The sequence below is a fragment of the Procambarus clarkii genome, chromosome 75 (genome assembly GCF_040958095.1).
Source record: "Procambarus clarkii isolate CNS0578487 chromosome 75, FALCON_Pclarkii_2.0, whole genome shotgun sequence".
NCBI classification, from domain to species: Eukaryota; Metazoa; Arthropoda; class Malacostraca; order Decapoda; family Cambaridae; genus Procambarus; species Procambarus clarkii.
In genome coordinates this window covers 23379497-23399147 of record NC_091224.1, presented here as the reverse complement: position 1 = coordinate 23399147, position 19651 = coordinate 23379497, and the positions used below count along the sequence as shown (strand labels likewise).

The window sequence follows — 19651 nt, the reverse complement described above, 5'->3', positions numbered from 1 at the left end:
CTGAAAAAAATTGTAACAAAAATAGTTTCATACAAATGAACATGGTTAATTTATCTTGATTTATGAGTCTTCAGAGCGGTTAAATCCCAACTGGGGGAGAATCCCTACCGTAGGTAAATCTCCTCTGCAGATAAATGCTCACTGGTAGCTCGCATGGAGGTAAATCCCTCGTGGGAGATATAACTTTGACTGGAGGTAAATCACCACCGGTAGTAAATTGATAAAACCTCGACAGGAGGTAAATTTCCAGTAGGATGTAAATCTTCCATGAAGTAAATTTCCACTGGTGTGAATTCCCACTAAATTAACATCTTCACTGATGAAACCTAGAACTGGAGTGAATCTCCACTAGGGCAAACTCCACTGAAGTAAATGTCAGCTAAGGATAATATCCACAGGTTTACATCTCCACTAAGTTAAATTACCCGTGGAGGTTAATTATTATTTGAGGTAATTTACCAAATCAATAGGAATCAAAATCATCTTGCGTCATGCCCTCGAATGCTTTGTGAAACCGTTCCTTCATTCCTTAAAAACATGATCCATTTAGTGTGTCTAAAAACATGTGTCCATATTTATCAAAAAAAAAAAAAAAGACTTCATTTTTCTATTTGCCGTGACAAAGGGATGACCGAGTTCGATTACTGACGGGACGGAAGAGTGTGCGAACACTGCCGGGGAAGATTATTTCATTCGTACACACGTTTGATTCTTGGCGAAGGTATACTGAATGCGGAGAATAGACTGAGCTGCCTGACTTGCCTGTGAGTCTTTTTTGTCCTCCGTTAACTGCCGAGTGTGGGTTTGTGGACTCTGATCTGTTGGCCTGTAGAGTGTGTAGGTGATTGTTGAGTTTTGTATATGTGTTGGCGAGTGTATAGGCAAGTGTGTAGGCAAGTGTGTTGGCGAGTGTGTAGGCATGCCAGCCCATCCTCGGGTAAAGTGATTACCATGCGACACCAATCTCCCCCCTCACACCACCTGGATATTTATCTACATAGTTGTGACGGTCTGAAAACATGTTATGCTTCCAGTAATAATCTAATTGTAAACTGGAAATTAAGCCTTTGTCCTAAACATAGAATATTCTTAAGTTATAGCTGTATTGTATTATAAATCGATGATTTAAAATATAGTCTATGTTAAAATTATTTTCTGTGATATGACCAATGTTTTTTTTTCATGTGAAACTATAGGGATACTAAAATAGTTTTCGAATGTCACGCGAATAAGACTAATAGTGTTTTGATCTAACCTAATCAAACCTAACCTAAACTTAACCTAACTATGGACAGTGAGTAGATAACAGCACTGATTACATAGCGATTTTGAAGTGATTACCACGAAGGTACAAATCCCCTGAGGACTGGTTGAAGTATGAGTGGATGTAGTGTGAGTTGTATTAGTTAGTGTGTTGAGAATATGTGTATATTTTTATATGCGTAGTATAAATTGTATTTGTTTGTATGTTGGTGTATGTGATCACCTACGTATAAAATATGTTGAAGAGAGCACCGTGAAATAAGTGTACAATATGCAGCGCATTCATATATACACTTATGCGTGTGTGTGTGTGTGTGTGTACTCTGTATATATGCGTGGGTATAGGTGTCTGGTGCAGGTGTACTGTACACAGGCGCTAATACACTACATCTCTACACATATACAATACATGTAGGTCAGCGCTGGTGGTGGTCTCGTCTGCGTCCTGCCTCCCTCCAGCATCTGTCTACCTTACTCTTAAGGGCAAAATGATTAATTTTCACATTACTAACAAGCCAAGTCTGCGATAGGGTTCCCCAAAGATTTTTTTCGGAGAATTTACAGCTTTTAGTTCTCTTTCGTTTATCCATGTATATTATTTCCTAATGTATCATCATTTAAATCCTTGGTTTCTCCCTCTTATTGTGCCCTTCAGTTCTACCTGTGTTAAACCTGCGTATCTTCCTTCATTATATAAAATACCCTTTATCCTGTCATTTAAAAAGCTTATACTTGAATCCTTTACCCCTACATACCTTTGTCTTTTAATTATCTTCGTTATTTCCATTACCAATACCTTCTATCTTCATCCCTACCTTCCTCTTGTAGTTTTGTCTTTCCCTCTGTACACTGACTTCTTTTAAATTCTCGGGTTTATTTGACTTCATACCTGCCCTCATTTTGCCTACTTCCCTATTATTCATCTGACACATCTTCCCTTCCATTGTTTCTCTCTCGCCCTTTTCCATCCTCAACTATTTCCCCTCTTTCCCCCATCATACACTTCCCCTCCCTCCCTCCCTCCCTACCCAACCACTTGGGCTGGACGGTAGAGCGACAGTCTTGCTTCATGCAGATCGGCGTTCAATCCCCGACCGTCCAAGTGGTTGGGGCACCATTCCTTCCCCCGTCCCATCCCAAATCCTTATCCTGGCCCCTTCCCAGTGCTATATAGTCGTAATGGCTTGGCGCTTTCCCTTGATAATTCCTTCTTTCCTTCCCTCCCTCCCTCCCCTTCACCTCGTCGTCTCTACCTTCATTAGCACCATCCAGGTTCTTGGCCTGGCCGCAACGTTGGTCAATGATCTTGCGCCTCTCGGCAGCTTTTCTCTCTTGTTCCTTCTTTAGTTCCTCAGCGGCCTTCTTACGGAGGAGCAGCTGTGGAGGGAGACATCAGTAGGGGTAAGGTTTCGTTGCGGGAGGGTCAGCTCCTTGAGGGATATTCCACAAGGTCTTAAGTCTAGGTATGATTTATCTCTAAGGTAAGCTTATTTACATAAGTACATTTACATTACAGCTCTGCCCGAAACGCTGCGCGTACTAGTGGCTTTACAAGATTGTAATTACCATATTATGTATCCTCACAATCCCAATGTACCTTCTTGTGTATGCATAAATAAATAAGTTTTTTCCAATATATGTATTCAATGTATCATGTATTGTATCAATGTATCATGTATATATGTATTCAATGTATCACATCAATGTATTCTTTTGTGAATGGTGAATGACAGAAAGCAAATCTTTACTTTTTTTAAAACTAAAAATATTTTACATATATAAATTATAGTTAATATTATATTCCTCTATAACTTATTATCTTTAAGTTTGGCACTTCACATTCCTACAGTGAGGAACCTCTCAAAGTACGAAAGTGTGTCAACACCCTCACCCACTCTTGGCTTTATCCTCAAGTTGTAGGGATATTTACCGGTATTATTACTGTCACAACCTGCCTTATATTTAGGAATAAATTTTCCAATAGAAAGAACTGCAGAAGCGTACACAAAGATAGACACTACGACAATATATATATATATATATATATATATATATATATATATATATATATATATATATATATATATATATATATATATATATATATTATATATATATATATATATATATATATATATATATATATATATATATATATATATATATATATATATATTGTTACCTATTGAGGACTACAAGTGAAGGTCTTTTTAAGGGGTAGGGTAGGTGATTTTTTTATCTTTTAACATTTTATTATCTACATATTGTGTTTGTCTTTTCTTGCCCTGAAGCCTTCACCTACATCAAGACAAGATTAAAGTCGAATCACTTACCCTGAGCTTCTTCTTACGCTCTGGAGTCATGAAGCCTTTCTTCTGCTTCTTGAGACTCTGCTCCTCCAGGCGCTTGCGCACCTCGGCCTTCTTCCTGTCGATATCATCCTGCTTCCTCTTGGCATCCTACGGGAGATCTTAAAAGGTCAGTTCCTGATAATGGTGGCGGGAGGGAGGCGTGATGCATGTGTTCTGGGGTATTGAAGGCACTGTTCTTGGCCCTTTATATATAAATAAATAAGGAGAGCTAAATCCTTCCTTCGTGTTTATCTAACGTTGTCCCTTAAAATCTATCACTGAGGCCTTATAATGGGGGGGAATATATTCAATAATCATTTAGATGTTAAGAATGGGCATTCTTCTGAATGTTAAAACAATGGTTAAGCCATAGTATCAAATCCTTTAATCCTATACTACATCAATTTATTAACTTAAGTTCATTTATATTGCTGATATTCGGTCACTAACGACAAGCTAAAAAAAAATTTGCACTTGTTTCTTTTATCTGCGGTTCGATAAATTTATTTGAGCGACTAAGTGAATCTTGATGTGTTTGTGTAACTTGTAGTACACTAGTGGGAGGGAAAGAAGACTATCAGTAGTCTTTAAAAAAATAAAGAAATAACAAAATTAGTGGAGATAACGTTATAAAATCGTAGCTATTAAGGGAGGGAATGTTATGAAATGATATAGGGAGTAACAGGGAGGTGATGGACGGAAGATTGGGTTCTTTGAATTGACGGGAGGGAGTTGGGAGGGAGGGAAGGCGGGGGGGGGTTGGGGAAGAGCGGAACTGGTTACATTATAAACAAAAACTTTAAGAAGTAAACCCGTGCAGAAATAAAGAAACAAACTTTAAGATTTAACACTTTTTAACGAGATTCAATCGTTTTTTGTTTTCTTTGGTGGGGATTATCTACACTAGGGAAGACTGGTCTAGTATCAGGCCGCCACCCACGACTGCGCAGTTATAGGTGAATAACCAGAGTTGCAAAGCTCGTCCCCTGAAAACACATAGTAATGTGTCCATGATCAATTATTCACAAAAGTACTTATATTTATAAGAGAACATTAATGTGTTCAAGACTCGATCCACTTCTTAAATTTTATTTTAATATTGATTTAATCGTTTTGTTTACTCTTTAACATAATTTGTTACGGAAAGCCTCGTAACTTTGAACATATTCATCGATATCCAATTCTTAAAAATACAAAAATGTAATTTACGATACTTTTTGGGTAAGAAGTGTTTAAAAATGTGAACATTTTAATTTATGTTAATCGCTTAGCATTATTTAAAGTTCTAACGATATGGGTAAGAACTGAGCTGATTAAGTCAAACAAATTATCTTGGGACAATTTGTGAGTGAAATTGTAAGAATCTGAATTAGATACAAAGGATAACCGGTATGAACAGCGAATGAGCTGTCACGTATGACCTGCTTAAGAGTGGAACTACTAGGAAATCTAAGACCACAAGCTGAACATTTCCGTCTGCGAACTGTACAACTAACTGGCAGTTGAGGAAGGGTGGCGCTCTGACCTCCAAATCACCCCCACGGGTGCTGAGGGCTTGGTGTTGGGGCTGGCCACGGCGCCCCAACACAGCCCTCAGCACTGACGGAGGGCTGAAGGGGGCAGCCCGACTCACCACCAAGGCTCCTTCAGTGAGGACTGATGCACTGCGGCCAAAAAAATACTTTAGTTTATGAACATTAAAATATTAACTATATTAATTGTATACTTAAAGCTGTGAATGGTGGAGTCCGGCCAACGGGTGGAAGAGAACAGGCAGGATATCGTATAAATAAAAACAAAACTCGAATATTATAAATAAAAATAATGATGTAAAACAGTATATGTGAAGGAGAATCGCTGAAGAATCATTCCGAGTTATAAGAAGCTGACAGGAAAACTTGGAAGATATTTTTAATATTCCATAACTGGGATAGGGTGAGAACACTGAATTTGTTATTGTTAAATTATCAGTGCAGATATCTGTAAATTATCTATCTTGTCTCGGACAAGACAAGTTGGGGGTTGTTGGGGAAGATTTTATAGGTTGGTGAGTGGTGCTGTGAGCCCCCTGGACCGTCCATCGCCGGTGGGCCGCTGGGGTTGGAGGGTACGTAGCCCGGGCCACACGGCACATTGAGCCTCGCCTGGCCACACTGGACACCAGCCTCATCCTTGTGGCCACCACTGCTCGCCTCAGTTGGTTCTAGTCTTTCATACTCTTTCAGTGAGAGCCGAGTGATGTTATGCTCATTTCATGCCACGGATTAGAGATAATATCATGCGGTTCAGCTAATATTGATGATTTTATTCTCGTTCCCTGGTACAGGTGTTATGCTTAGTCCTTGACACAGGGGCCTGAGATAATAACATCATTATAGGAGAGATGATGACTAGCTGACTGATATTGTTATGCTCGTTCCCTGGCACGGTAGGAGATAATAATATCTGTGACGAGTCAGCTGATAAGTGATATCGTTATGCTCATTCCTTGGCACGGTTGTTACGCTCGCTTCGTGGCTCAGGAGCTGAGATAATAAATATCGTGATTTATCAGCTGTGGATGAGGAGAGTCGCGAGGGTGGAGTGAGGACTCGATGAGCGTGGGTGGGCGTGTAGGGAGCAGGAGCCACGCCCAGTATTGTGGCGGGCGGACCTGCACATTACCAAACTCGGGGGTGCTGGCAGGAAGCCCATGACCTCTTTTTTTGTGGCCTCACGTCGAGTCACGTGACCTCATAAGACATCAGGTGACATAAACGTGAAGTCAGGTTGGGGGCCGGAGGGTCCTCAAGTCCTCCTGGCTGAGGAGGCTTCGTCCACAACGTGGAACTTTACCTTTAACGCTTTTATTAATAAACTTATATCAAGTAAGAATAATGGCAACTGCCCTAAATATATAAAGCATTTGATTAGACCAATGAGAAAGTGCAATGCAATTGCTATTTGTTTTACATCAATTATACTATGTCTTATTTTAATTCACAGTTTATATGATGTGAGAACTGAACTTTATTATGAATCCAATATACTCTTTCATTATTTTGCCAGTATGGTTCCCCGCATGCAGTTAGTAGTGAACACCAACCAAAGACATACTTCCAAAGCCTGTTGTCTAGCAAGTACCTCGGCTGCTTTTGCCTTCTGTTGGGGAGAGATGGTGAAGGTGGTGTGAGTGGTGGTGCTTCAGGCCAGGAGCGGTCACTTACAGCACCGTCCTTGAGCCTACAAACATGCTAACACAACAAACGGTGTGCCAGACACAACAGACAAACGAAACAGGTACATTAACGGGAATACACGCTCATACTGACTGACACAACAGATTTTTCATTGTATACACACGCTGTCACTTTTATACAAAGGTGCTTCAACACGGTCATACACACGGTATTATGGTTATTTATGCGTCCTACTGCATAAATAATTTGGGGCAACATGATCTCGATAGGCGTCCTCAAGAAGTTCAATGGAAGAATTTTAATTCATTCAAGCAAGTGCCTGTGTGCGGGTCCGATCTTCTGCATGCTTTTAATACAGCATGTAAACACACAGTCCCACACACACTCACTCACTTCACATTCAACAAGACCATTAATATACCTTGTTTGACTCAGGTCAAACAAGGCTGAGCTCCTTTCCCTGTAGGGGGGTATGTAGAGCTGCTCTCCAGATGTCTTTTTATTAGACACTTACGAATGTGACCTCGACTCGGGGTCATTTCCGAGGTTATGTTAGGTCAGGAAACATTTTTAATTGCAAAAAATGTTTCTAACATTCGTTGGGTAGTTATTATCGAGTATGAGCTTGTCAGTCTGGGAGAAAACAGTAGTCTTTGGGTAAACTTAGATATAACGAAGAAAAAATAGTCATAAAAATGATAAAAATGGCAGAAATGGTGCCAATTGAAAATAACCAAAATAATAGTAAATGTAAATATACATTAGAAGAAAACTTAAGGAATCAGGAGTAATTAGAAAAGTGATGCTCACAAACGCTGTTTTGTTCAAATATTATCAGTAGAATATAATGCAAGCAATTTAATATTTCTTGTGTAAATGTAACTGTACTGAGAACTTGTGCATTTACACCTGAATGACGGCGCATTCAGCTACAAATATATTAAAATAAACACATTAAGTAAAAAATATGTTCTATTCAAGTTCAATTAATAAATGGTTGGCCGATTTTTCAACTCCTTAATTTGAGTCTGTTTATTTAGTAATATTTTTCAAATGACCAATGATAAATTATTTACATATCTTTATGAATTACAATATATTACGCTTTTCCACTTATTGAAGACCGACTCGAATTTGGTTTTATTTTCAATTTCGAAAATTATTAAAAACCTGTTTGTTTTTGTTTTTTCGTGATTGCCGGAGTGTAACCTAATTTCATTTTGTAAAATTATATAATTTATGCTTTCTAAATTGACTGACAGTAGACTCGCATCTCGAGTAGCTCATTAATCATTCGTTTATTTTCTCAGTTCTGATCTTGATTGACAGAGAGTCTGACCGGATTTCTTGATACGGGATCAGGGACCTCAACAAACGAACCACAGGGAACAGGCAGAACGTTGTGCTGTAATAAACCGCCTATTGCAAAATACATTATATGCAAAATTACAACAAATACAAAATAAAAAAGCATGTATTTTGCCCCAAAACAACGGTAAACATAGATGCATGTATCGCCAGACAATTATACAGCACAAGTGTCATTGACGGGTTCGCTAAATCTAAGTGTTTTCTACTTCTACTCTCAACATATCTATTTCAAACTACTTCTACTGTCTTACAGTTACCATGACTCATCTCATTTGATAATTCCTGTAATATATAAAATTCATTATTAAAGTTATCAGGAACATCTATAAAGCTACTTTATCTGGGAATATTTAACTATGATAGTCACATTGACCTAAATTGAGTATTTGTGATAAAATTTACGTTATAGTAACAGATTACTTTTTTATAGAAGTAGATATAATATATGATAATTATCTTAAAATTAGGGTTATATATTGTTTTGGAACTAAACAATCATGACCGGCTGAAACCCTCCTTCATGGGGGGTAAATATGTAGATTTAAATGAGTAACAAAATGTATGGCTAAATTGTTTACTTTGAATACGCATATTGATGCCAGGAAAAAAGGCAAATTTAGATCATTTTTTGTTAAATACCTTAAAACACCAGCCCAGGGATATGCCTAGCCATGTCAACACCTTTTAAAACCATTTATTTTTTAAATTATTTACGATTTTTCATATATATATATAAATATATATATATATATATATATATATATATAAATATATATATATATATATATAAATATATATATATATATATATATATATATATATATATATATATATATGTATATGTATATATATATATATATATATATATATATATATATATATATATATTTAGTTTAAATTATTGTTTATTTTTATAATTGTATCCAATAATATGTGTAACAATTTCTAAAGCGTCGATTTGTTTATAATTGTGTTAAACATGCGGACGATTTATTTACTTGTTGAATCCTGGAAGATAAAAATTCCAAGTTACAATGAACGAATAAAATTCCTGTGAGAATAGAACAAAATACAATTAGTCTTGAGGTGCTACATTTAATCTGCTCCCTAAAATAATTGATAATTGAATAAAGATGAATTTAGTGACAAAGTGAATTTAGTTTAGCATTGTGGCGAGCTAGGCTAGTCAATTTCCCAAGGCTGGTGTCCCATGAGGGAAAGTAACAGCCTGGCGGTCAGTGGCAGGACCGTCCAAGCCACTTCCCGGCCAAATGTGGGCAAACGACATTGACGTAACATTAAATCAACATTAAAAACGTTGATCCTACGTTGATTTAACGTTACTGAAACATATTTTGCCCGCAAGCCAGTGTTAGAGACTTGGTTTGTTGGTGGGTTAGTGTGTTAGTGTTGAGGACAACTTACGACCGCGGGATCTTCGCGTTCCTCCTCGGATGACTCCTCCTCGCTGCTGTGAGGGACCGAAACATACAACATTCCTCATTAGGCTCACACATGCAGTTGCATCGACCCCCATTTACCTACAGAGCGTTAAGACTGTCTCCTCTTCCTATATTACATCGTGTTAAATCTTTAATGATCCTCCTGCTTCACATGTTAGGACCCGACACCTCCAAGATCTCGTTACTGCTACCAATGTTGACTTGTTCACTTGATTGGCCTTATTATCTCTACAAATATTTAACTATATACTCCCATAATTTGAATAGGATTATATACCTTTCCAGATGCACTAATACTTTGGGGATCTATTTGATGTATATTTAGTTTGTAAACTTGGCGAGCGTGTGACCATGGTGTCTTAAGGATCAAGACCGGTAGCATCCCATGCTCAGGTTCAAAGCCTAACTCAAGTTCGATATCTAAAAGCGGTGTGAAGCACTGAGAAAGTCTTAAGGAGCAAGGTCTAGGAGTGGAGGTGCCGGGGCCGCTCTTCCCCCCACAGATCTCGTTTCCTCTCCACGAACTACAATTGTATCACATTTATGTCTGATGTCCAAGATGTGAGAGCTTAGAGAACTCAAGTTGATTAGAAAATATTTAGTGTTTGTAACCTCTTCCATGATAGGAAGTATTTGTGACAGGGCGCGTGGAGGGAGGAAGAAAAGACCTATGAGGGTTGATCAACTTGCCTCTCAACTAATACGTCTCATTTTGTACGTTATAGTCTCCAACGTACACATTACAAAGTACTAGGGAAAACAACGGCTCAAAATATATACGTTTTCTATGCATCGGTACGTTAGGCTAGGTGGGTGACTTTGGTTTGTACTTTTCCGGTTAGGTTAGGACTTTGTATTTTGTACGTTGTGGCAGATCAAGAGAACGGGCTGGATCAGCGGTCATTGTGAGTCCGATAGCAAAGGTTTTTTATATAGTTTTATTGAAAGCTGCTGAAGTCACACCACAGAAAGATGTTAAGACAAAGCAATTGTGGAATGATTTGTGCAAACGCCTCTATTCTGCTTTCAAAATGTCATAGTTATTTAATTGGGTCCTACTTAATGGTTTGTGCTGTTAATAATGTAAATTATATGTAATTGCACTCTCTGCTTAATAATAAAACGTCATTTTTGTGTTAAGACTTGGCAACTCTCAATCACATAAGGCTTGAGATATATTTGAATGTTACATTTCCACTTGGGATTATAAATCAACGAAATAAAACGTAAAATATAGACATAAAAGCAATTTAGATCAAATGGTAGTTCAAATTTTCTTTTCTTAATAAAACACTTGATAGATTAGCTTCCCATTCTTAATAATTACCTTTATGTCATATTTTACAATTCTTTTTCGCTTAAATTATTCAAAAGAAAAATACAAATTAAACACAATTGGAAACCTGCACTGCACACACACACACACACACATCAATACGAGACTTGGAAATGCCAAGCAGTTTCCATATCCCATCATAGCTTTAACCTACAAGACAAAAAAAAAATGTCCTTCCCTACTACCATGTTAGCTCAGGGATCGACTCCTGTTGATATATTGAGCAGCGAATAATAGAAACTGGGAATACTTCCACAAAATAAAAGGCTGTACTATAGCTTTAGCTTTGATGTCCATAGGGATTGGAAAGGATGGGGGAGTGGTTGTACTATAATCGATGACCCCTATTTTAAAAAATTAAGCACCAGAGATATTGCGAACAAAACAAAATATGCTAAAGCATATATTACTAAAATGTGTGTCAATAAGTATTGATATATATTGAAGAACTCTCAGATTTTTTCTGAGGGGTTACTGCATTTGTCGTTTTTTATAATTCTGTGTGAATTTAAAAATACTTATAACAAGAGCGTTTAAAAGGGGATATACCAAGAAATGTATTCCATATCCCTGTGTATATATACAATGAGTGTTTATTGTAATCCTGGACTATGCGCACTACTAAAGGATATTTGCTAGTTGGCCAGTTAGCACTTACAGCGTGGTCTTAATAGCCATCCCACCAAACTAACATCTTATGTACAATGTGTTTGTGAAAATAATTTCTAGTCTGTATAATGTTAATCTTTATGTTTAGCCTTTCTATATGTCAATAAGAACAAATGTAAGTCCAGTTTTCGCACGACAGACAAAATAAATATGAGGAAATTTTGGCTTCCGTTCAACTGAAAATACAAAATGGAGAAAAAAGATATAAGCTGAAATTAAAAGTCACAAATTTCCGAATTATTGAAATAGAACTTGCTGTATGTCTGTATGTAGTTTGCAAAGATTAAATGCTCCAACTGTTTCTTTCTGTATAACTAAATCTTTACTATAGTCGAAATGTACCTCCGGTAACGTCTTCAAACTAGATAATCGAGTAAAAGCGAGAGAGAGGGATACTATTACTGAAAAAATTATGGCAAACTTGTATGAGGAAACAGGGTGAGGAGAATGGACATTGGTACTAGACAGGATTTGTATACCAGCCCCGAAGTACACATTAGTACTTAATATTTAACACAAATTTGTGAGGCACTAATTTTACTTTATCAAGAAATAAGGTGCAGTTTGGGCCCCCAAAAAACTGATATAGCCCTCCATACGAAGCTGCAAGGTGGATTTTTGTGAGGTTTGGGTTGGTCATGTTACGAACGGTGTACCTACCGTTGTCACCCTGTTGATCACACTCGAGGCCACGTACTGTCCTAGGCTATTGTCACATAGTTTTGGTTGGGTTGTTTAATATTATTAGAGTTTCGTGTTATTTAATACAAAAAGTGTTACAGTCTGAAATGGAACAACATTTGTACCTCGTCCGCCATGGTGTCTTCTTCTTCTTCTGAACTGCTATTTGAGGGAAAAAAATAGAGATTAGTGCACAAAATTCTATATATATATATTTCTTGACATACGGCAGCTCGTCGATTTTTTATATACCTAGGGGAAGAAAATTAGATCTTTACATGATTGCAGATTCTAAATGATCGGTTTTTTTTTCTTGATCCTACTCTAAGTTGTCTCATAGTGGCCAATTCCTCTTCGTCATATTATGTATATGTGTGTACATGTGGGAGTGACCAACGGTGGAGAAGGGCAACTAATCTAAACACTCTTGACTTTTTTACTGTTGATGTCTTGTTATAATAGTGTTTATTGTCTAGGTCAGTGAGACCTCATTGAGTTTCCTGTCCTTGCCACCTGTATAGCAGTATATAGGTGGCATTGAGGGCTCGTACTACGACGAGCTCTCCTCCAGTATCTAGCAGGTTTAAGTGATCTTTAGTGCATGAAAATGTTATAATCTTACGAGAGCAACATTTGTAACGTGCTGTCTATTGGTCAGCGAAAGGCAGCAGCTAACAAATGGCCACCAGTCATTTGTAATAAATTCAACTCCGATATCAGCTTGATGGGTTGGGAAAGTTTGGTTGCAAGAATTTTCCACTGTATCCCTTCCAATTGTCCCAATCCTCTGAAAGCATGTTTAATTCGTGATACTTTGGTTTAACATGTCCTTAAAAGGTGTTCGTTACTCAAGTAAATTATTGTATCACAGTGAGAGAATGATGCTTACTGTATCACTTGCAGTGAGAGAACGATGCTTGACGTATCGTATATTCACGTTCTGGTCCAAAACGAAATCACGTGTCAAAAGCTGTGTCCCACACAAGTGTTCATTATGTGCATCTGAGCTTTGTGTTCCACAAATCCCAGAATAGCGTAACCCAAGTCTATACAGTCTTCTCCAGTAACCTAGATGTCCCAATTCAGTGTGTGTGCATTTCTTCTCCTGTCCTCTTTTAGAGTCATAATTAGAGCTTACCTGTACTCTTCCTCGTCAGATGACATGGTGTTGATGTGTGGGAAGGTTTAGGAACTGGAAATGAGAGATGCTTGGCGTTAGTAAGAAATATTAAATCAATAAAATAAAGCTTGGAAAAATAAATATGCTTAGCAAAAATATAACGCAGAGGTAGATGTAACATAACTAAAATGTAAGTCACAAACTTTGCAAATTAATATTTAAATTATAATTATTATATTAACTTAAGAATTTGTTCAGTATTTTGTATGAAATTTGGTCGTTGTAAGTAACACTCCAGATAATAGAATGCAGAAACTCGCTATATTACGATTATTGTAAATTTAAAGCCGTCTTCGAAGCAATGTTCTTCTTTATTACTATTTACATTTACAAAGTTTGATTAGGTATATATAATATATAAGTTAATTATTCATTTGTTTATAAGGCAATCATGCAAGGAATATTTACAGACACCCAACCCACACGTCTCAAAATGAAGGAAATGACGTTTCGCTCTGTCCAGAACCACTATCTCGTAGTATACTCGACCTGACAGTGGTCCAGGACAGACCGAAACGTTACTTCCCTTACTTTCAGATGCGTGAGTTATGTGTGTCTAATGTTTAGCCACGTTTTTTGTGACTTACTGTCTTCAATATTTACATAATTTAAAAAAAAGCGCTTAACAAGGGTTTAATAGACTGGCTGAGTTGCTGAAATCTTGCTTTCAGGAACCAGCGAATGTCAGTCATCACGGAATGTGAAAGTTGCGATGAATATGATTATTTAATTTTACAATTGTATTTATTTAATTAACCTCACTAGTTGTTTTGGTTCTGCCAAATTTTTAGATTAGCGTGATCTGTCTTCTGTTAACATGTTTATTATGCAATTAGGTTTTTATCCTCAAAAATAAATAAAATGCACAGCAAACACCATTAGTGATGAGTTAGCGTCTTACCAGAGGCAAGGGGGAAAGGGAGAAAATGTATCGTAATTCACGATACCCTTGAAACCTGGGCTATGGTAAAGCATCTAACTCAACTGCCATATGAGAGGCTATTCTGAGTCACATAAGCTCATTTCATTAGGACGGTTTTTTGTCCATGTTACACATAGGGTGATAACCTTTTTTAAGCAGAGTATTTTAAGCTCAGAATGACATCTCTATAAACCATTATAGGGTTTGTAAGGAAAATTACTTAAATATGGCATTTTATAATACTGAATAAGACAAAATAATAATACTATACCAAACGAAAATGTAACAAATTATCTTTTAGTCTGTTCAAAGTAATAGTTATGAAATGTAAACCAAACATCTTAGTGTCAAATTGGAATGCTTGAAATTAAATCATAGAAATGCTGACTTATTTCCAAGTCACCCAACAGGCCTTGTATATAATGACGTCACTCAACTGGCAAATAACGTCTTTGAAAGATGATTAAGTTGTATTAATATGACACGTAACCTTTCGTGACACTAAAAAGAATTTAGTGAATCCTGCATTTTATCCTGTAAATTGAGGATAGAATATAGGATTTAAGATTGATAAAGGTTAAGCCATCCAAGAGGTGGCACGGGCTCGAATATCCCGTAAATAGGATTCAAGTTTGTTTGCCAGTTGAAAATGAGTTGAGGTTGAGAAGCAGGTATGGGAGGAGGAGAGGGGGAAAGGGACCACCACTCCAAACATGGTTGTCATCAACACCAAGGCTACTTACTCTTCATGTTGAGGCTACGATAGGCTACGATAGGCTACGATAGCCTTGCGGCCTTAAACCCTCACAGGAAATAAGAAATGTGTGTGTCACTTAAATATAATTCTATGTAACTTTACACAGCTAACTTTAGGTTCGGGCTGGTGTGCTCTAGGAATCATTAAAATTGTCCTGGGATTTGGAATAGCATGTTGAGTGTTCATGTACTTGATAACTAATTCTTGTACACAGCCTAGGTAGGAATTTCTTTTAATGTTTATACCTGTGAAGTGGCAACTATGAGATTTAACATTGAGTTATTGCTATATCTTGGAATTCGTCATTTGTTAAAATCATCAAATGGACATAAAATAACTTTAAATTTTAAATCATACTCAAAAGCAAATAGAGCGGGGGGGGGGGTATATATATATATTTTAATGTTGTTTGCTATCTTAAAGTCATAGATAACTTATTGTCCTAAATCATGAGAAAAGCAAAAAAGAGAGTTTAAGCAAAAAACTCCTAGTAAAAATGCACCTACAATCAATGTAAATTTAATTTTATCCACTGTACTTTTAATTGATGATATAATGCTCAAACTGTACTGTATCACTTATACATTCATGACTACACAAACTTTGTATTCAAGTACTCAACTGTTGTATGGAAACTGCTAGTTGACGATTAAAGTCAAAATAGATACTAGAGAGCACTGAAGTTCAATAATGTCAAAATAGAAGCTAGTAACTTAAAATATACAACTTAAACTGTAATTGAACTGATTCAAAATGGCATAAATCTGGAAAAGAAAGAAAGGGATTAGAATAATTGTTGTATCAGCGAGAGCTTATTTTTCCACGTATGCAATTTAAAGTCATTGTCTACAAACGTGTTTCAGAATGCTGCTTCTTGCTTGCTAAGTTCATTTTCAAGTTCTGGTTAACATTCTTGCGTTTAACACGACTGTTCATAAGAAATATAAATTTAATATTGAGACTTTTCTCTCAAGAGCTTCAAGTGTATATTTTCTAATCTTGTGACTACAAATTACATCACACCAAATATGCTTTGAATTTCTTTATTAGTCTTGTCAATTTCTTGCATTTGACACACAATAGTTGACTATACAGTAAGTACTGTATAATCAACATTAACTTATAAACTGAATGTTTAGTATATATATTATATATATAATATTATCTTTTTTAATTATCTTAGTTCTATCTCTCTTTCGATTTTCAGGTTTATTTTCCATAATATGTTTATATCTTATCGTATAGGGATATCCAAATGATTTTCTTTCCAAATTCCTTCGATATATTCATATATCTTGATATTTCTTGAATTAGCTGGTCGTTTCTCAAAACGGAGCTTGTGCAGTTGGCAATTTACTAAATGAACGATTATCAACATTCGTGGGGTCATAAAATAGTGTCAAATAAGTGTGTGAGGTTATGAGGAAGTGTTGGCAAGGTGGGCGGGTTAGTGTGCCAACATTGGCGGCTGCTGGCTGCTTCTACTCTAGCCAGGCCATAAATGGATACTGATATCTGACCCTTGCCAAACACGGCCTTCAAGCTTCCACTGTTTCCAGCTGCTTTAAAACTCATTCATCGGTTTAGCCATTGTTTTTATTCGAACATAAAATAACTATAATTGCTACTGAATTTGTTTAGACATTAGCCTCGTACAACAAAAATTGTTCAAGTATGCGACTGAGAATCTGACCGGAAATTATTACTAGTATTTATTAGATATCAAAGGAACTTTAGCATATGCTTGATATAAAAACAAAACGATTTATATCGGGTTCCGATATGTGCATGACACTATGAATAAGAATTGTGCAATTAAACTAATTCATTTAGGATTTACATGTATTTGTTTCTGTGCATTTGTTTGAACGCTTCAACACCACAAAATCAAAAATGTCTACCACATCGTTTATATATATATATATATATATATATATATATATATATATATATATATATATATATATATAATATAATATAATATCGTAAATCTTACATTCACTCGCTAGATAAGTTGTAATTTAAATCGAAGCAATAGTATGGTCTACCACAGAACAAGTGAGACTGGAATCTTGTCTAAGTCGTTTTACCAAACAAAAGTCAGTATATCAGAAACTCATCCTACGTACTTTCTCAGCCTCCAACAGCATATACTATTTCGGATGTGGCGGATTGACGTCATATAAAACATTAATATGACGTGGGTATGTTCGCCAGAATACAACATGGGTATATGAGCTAGGTACGTTCCCAACAATAGAACATCGGTATATGATCTGGACACGTTCCCCACAATACAACATAGGTATATGACGCGGATACATTCACTAGAATACAATATCGGTATATGACATGGAAACGCTTGATAAAACCCAATATCGGCTTATAACGTGGGCACATTTACTAGAATACAATGTATGTCTGTGAATGCCAGCGTTATGTAGACCAAAAGTACCGATATATATTTGTATCGAGATCAGCTGCCTTAAGTCTCTAAATGTCTTACTAACCGAGCCTTAATTTGCACCTGGCACACAAAAATAATTTGATCAAATCTATATTTTGCGTTTGATTTTGAAACTTTTTTTGTCATATATTTTGTGTGCAACTATTTTTGAATGCTAAATATATTTCATTTTTAGTGATTGATATCGTAAGTATTTGAAGAATTTAAGAGATAGAAACATGCATGAATCGAGTAAGAATTCAGCAACTGAGACTCTATGGTTAAAGACTGGTAAAAATGTCCATAGAGTTGGCAAGCAGGGGATGGAAGAACGGGGCGAGGCTGCAGAAATCTTGAGCAAGGATCTGGAGATGAGGTGAAGAGGGGAGATGAAAGCTCGGTGGCCCATTAAAGACTGGTATGAAAGGAGTATTGGGCGTAGGGAGGTAAGTAGGGGTGGGTGAATGTGGGGAAAGGGAAGGGTGGAATCCCCCAGCCTGCTGAACCGGCAGACATCCGCGGTTATTTCTGGCTTCGCCCGGCTCTTAGGGCGGAGAAGTGCGCAGGAAAAAGGTGCAGCTTGAGTACCAATAACCTCATTTCTTAGCTTTTTGTTTTACTTCGTTCCAACATTTCCTAAATAGAAGGCGTTCGGTTAAACCCCAAGAACGACTATTTCCCTTCCCCCCCCCCCCCCCCAAAAAAAAATAGTATCCCCCCCTTACACACCAAGTCTTCAGTTAAGGAAAAAAAAGTACTGTATTTGACAAATTACGTAACGCTACCTTACGTGCTTCACACATTTTTTAAATTTCTGAGCCTTGGGCAACATATTTGTCGAACGTTCTGAAATAATGCGGCAACGAAGACAAGAAGTAGGAAATTATATTCTAAAGATAGAGCAAGCCAGATTCTCACCATAAGTTCAATATAGATCTAAGGCTCAGGGTGGATAAATCCCGCACTGTTGTATAATGAATTCATCAAACCATAAGGCCTATTGGCCAATACATACAGCTCCTATTTATATCCACAAATTCTTATTCATGTATATTTCTAGCCTAAGCTTGAGACAATCCAAAGAACCCACGTCTGTTATGCTACCCGTTAACATGATAAAGGCTACATTGAAACCAGATCTCTTAAGATCCTGGCAGACGAAAATACACGACCCTCCGTTATTCCACATTACACAAGTTGTGTGTAAAGTTTTTAAGTACCAATAACCTTACTTCCCCTTCTATCCCTTCTCTCGCTTCCCACCCCTGCCCCACAAGAACAAAATATTGCTGCAGAAATTAGTGTATCACGAACTACCAATGACCACTTGCTCCGATCTTCCGATCTTGCATGAGCTAAGCTCGCAAGTGGAGCAGCTTGTCATTACTTAGTAAATAAACATAACAACCCAAGAAAATTCAGCAGTACTCTTCATGACTTGACAAGTCAAGCCTGGCCTCAGGCTAGGCTTGGGGAGTAAAATAACTCCCGGAACCCACTCCAGATATGATCCGTTCCAGGGGATTCCCAAAGTTACCTCCTCAGTAGTAGGCTTCATAACACATAGGTTACGGCGAGCAATCTGTAGGCTTAAGTCAACAGCCAAAGTCCACCTTCTCCCATTTACAGAAAGTAATTGTCACGAATAAAGATAGATATAAATAAATTCCTGCGTGGCGATAGGCCTTAAACCTTAATAAACCTTAATATAAATTTTATTTCACAGAGGCCGACTACAAATAAATTTGTTCTCCCTATTCTCTTTGCACTTCCCCTTACTAGTAGTAATGGCTTGGTGCTTTCCTCTTATAGTTTCATTCCCTTCCTCCTCACACTCTTCCACCCTGTCCCATCTTCCCCTCACACTCCACCACCCTGTCCCATCTTCCCCTCACAAACAAAACAAAACTTCAGCTAATCTGGTCTACTTTGTGTCATATCGAAAATTGCAATGGCAACATGAGAAAATACATTACTGTATTATTCCCTTCCCGATGCTACCTTCTCAGCCGCTGTCTTGATGAGCGAAGTGC

The 19651-nt window shown here is 37.1% G+C and overlaps 2 protein-coding genes across 12 annotated transcripts in view; one reads left to right on the top strand and one right to left on the bottom strand.

Annotated features, from left to right (window-relative positions):
- The window catches only part of LOC123771697 (platelet-activating factor acetylhydrolase), a 101300-nt gene that overhangs the window by 43879 nt on the left and 37770 nt on the right, over positions 1 to 19651 (top strand). The window lies entirely within an intron of this gene.
- The window catches only part of wupA (wings up A), a 41541-nt gene that overhangs the window by 19082 nt on the left and 2808 nt on the right, over positions 1 to 19651 (bottom strand). The window contains exons 2-6 of one of the 11 annotated variants that reach the window (XM_045764343.2): positions 13452 to 13505; positions 9590 to 9635; positions 6711 to 6755; positions 3597 to 3722; positions 2517 to 2640 (exon numbers count right to left, since the gene is read on the bottom strand). In XM_045764343.2, coding sequence (XP_045620299.1) covers positions 2517 to 2640; positions 3597 to 3722; positions 6711 to 6755; positions 9590 to 9635; positions 13452 to 13477 — 367 coding nt within the window. In that variant the 5' untranslated portion in view covers positions 13478 to 13505. Of the gene's footprint in view, positions 1 to 2516; positions 2641 to 3596; positions 3723 to 6710; positions 6756 to 9589; positions 9636 to 12438; positions 12476 to 13451; positions 13506 to 19651 lie in introns of those variants that run through there. The other 10 variants (XM_069313347.1, XM_045764360.2, XM_045764359.2 and 7 more) reach the window with 10 other exon arrangements.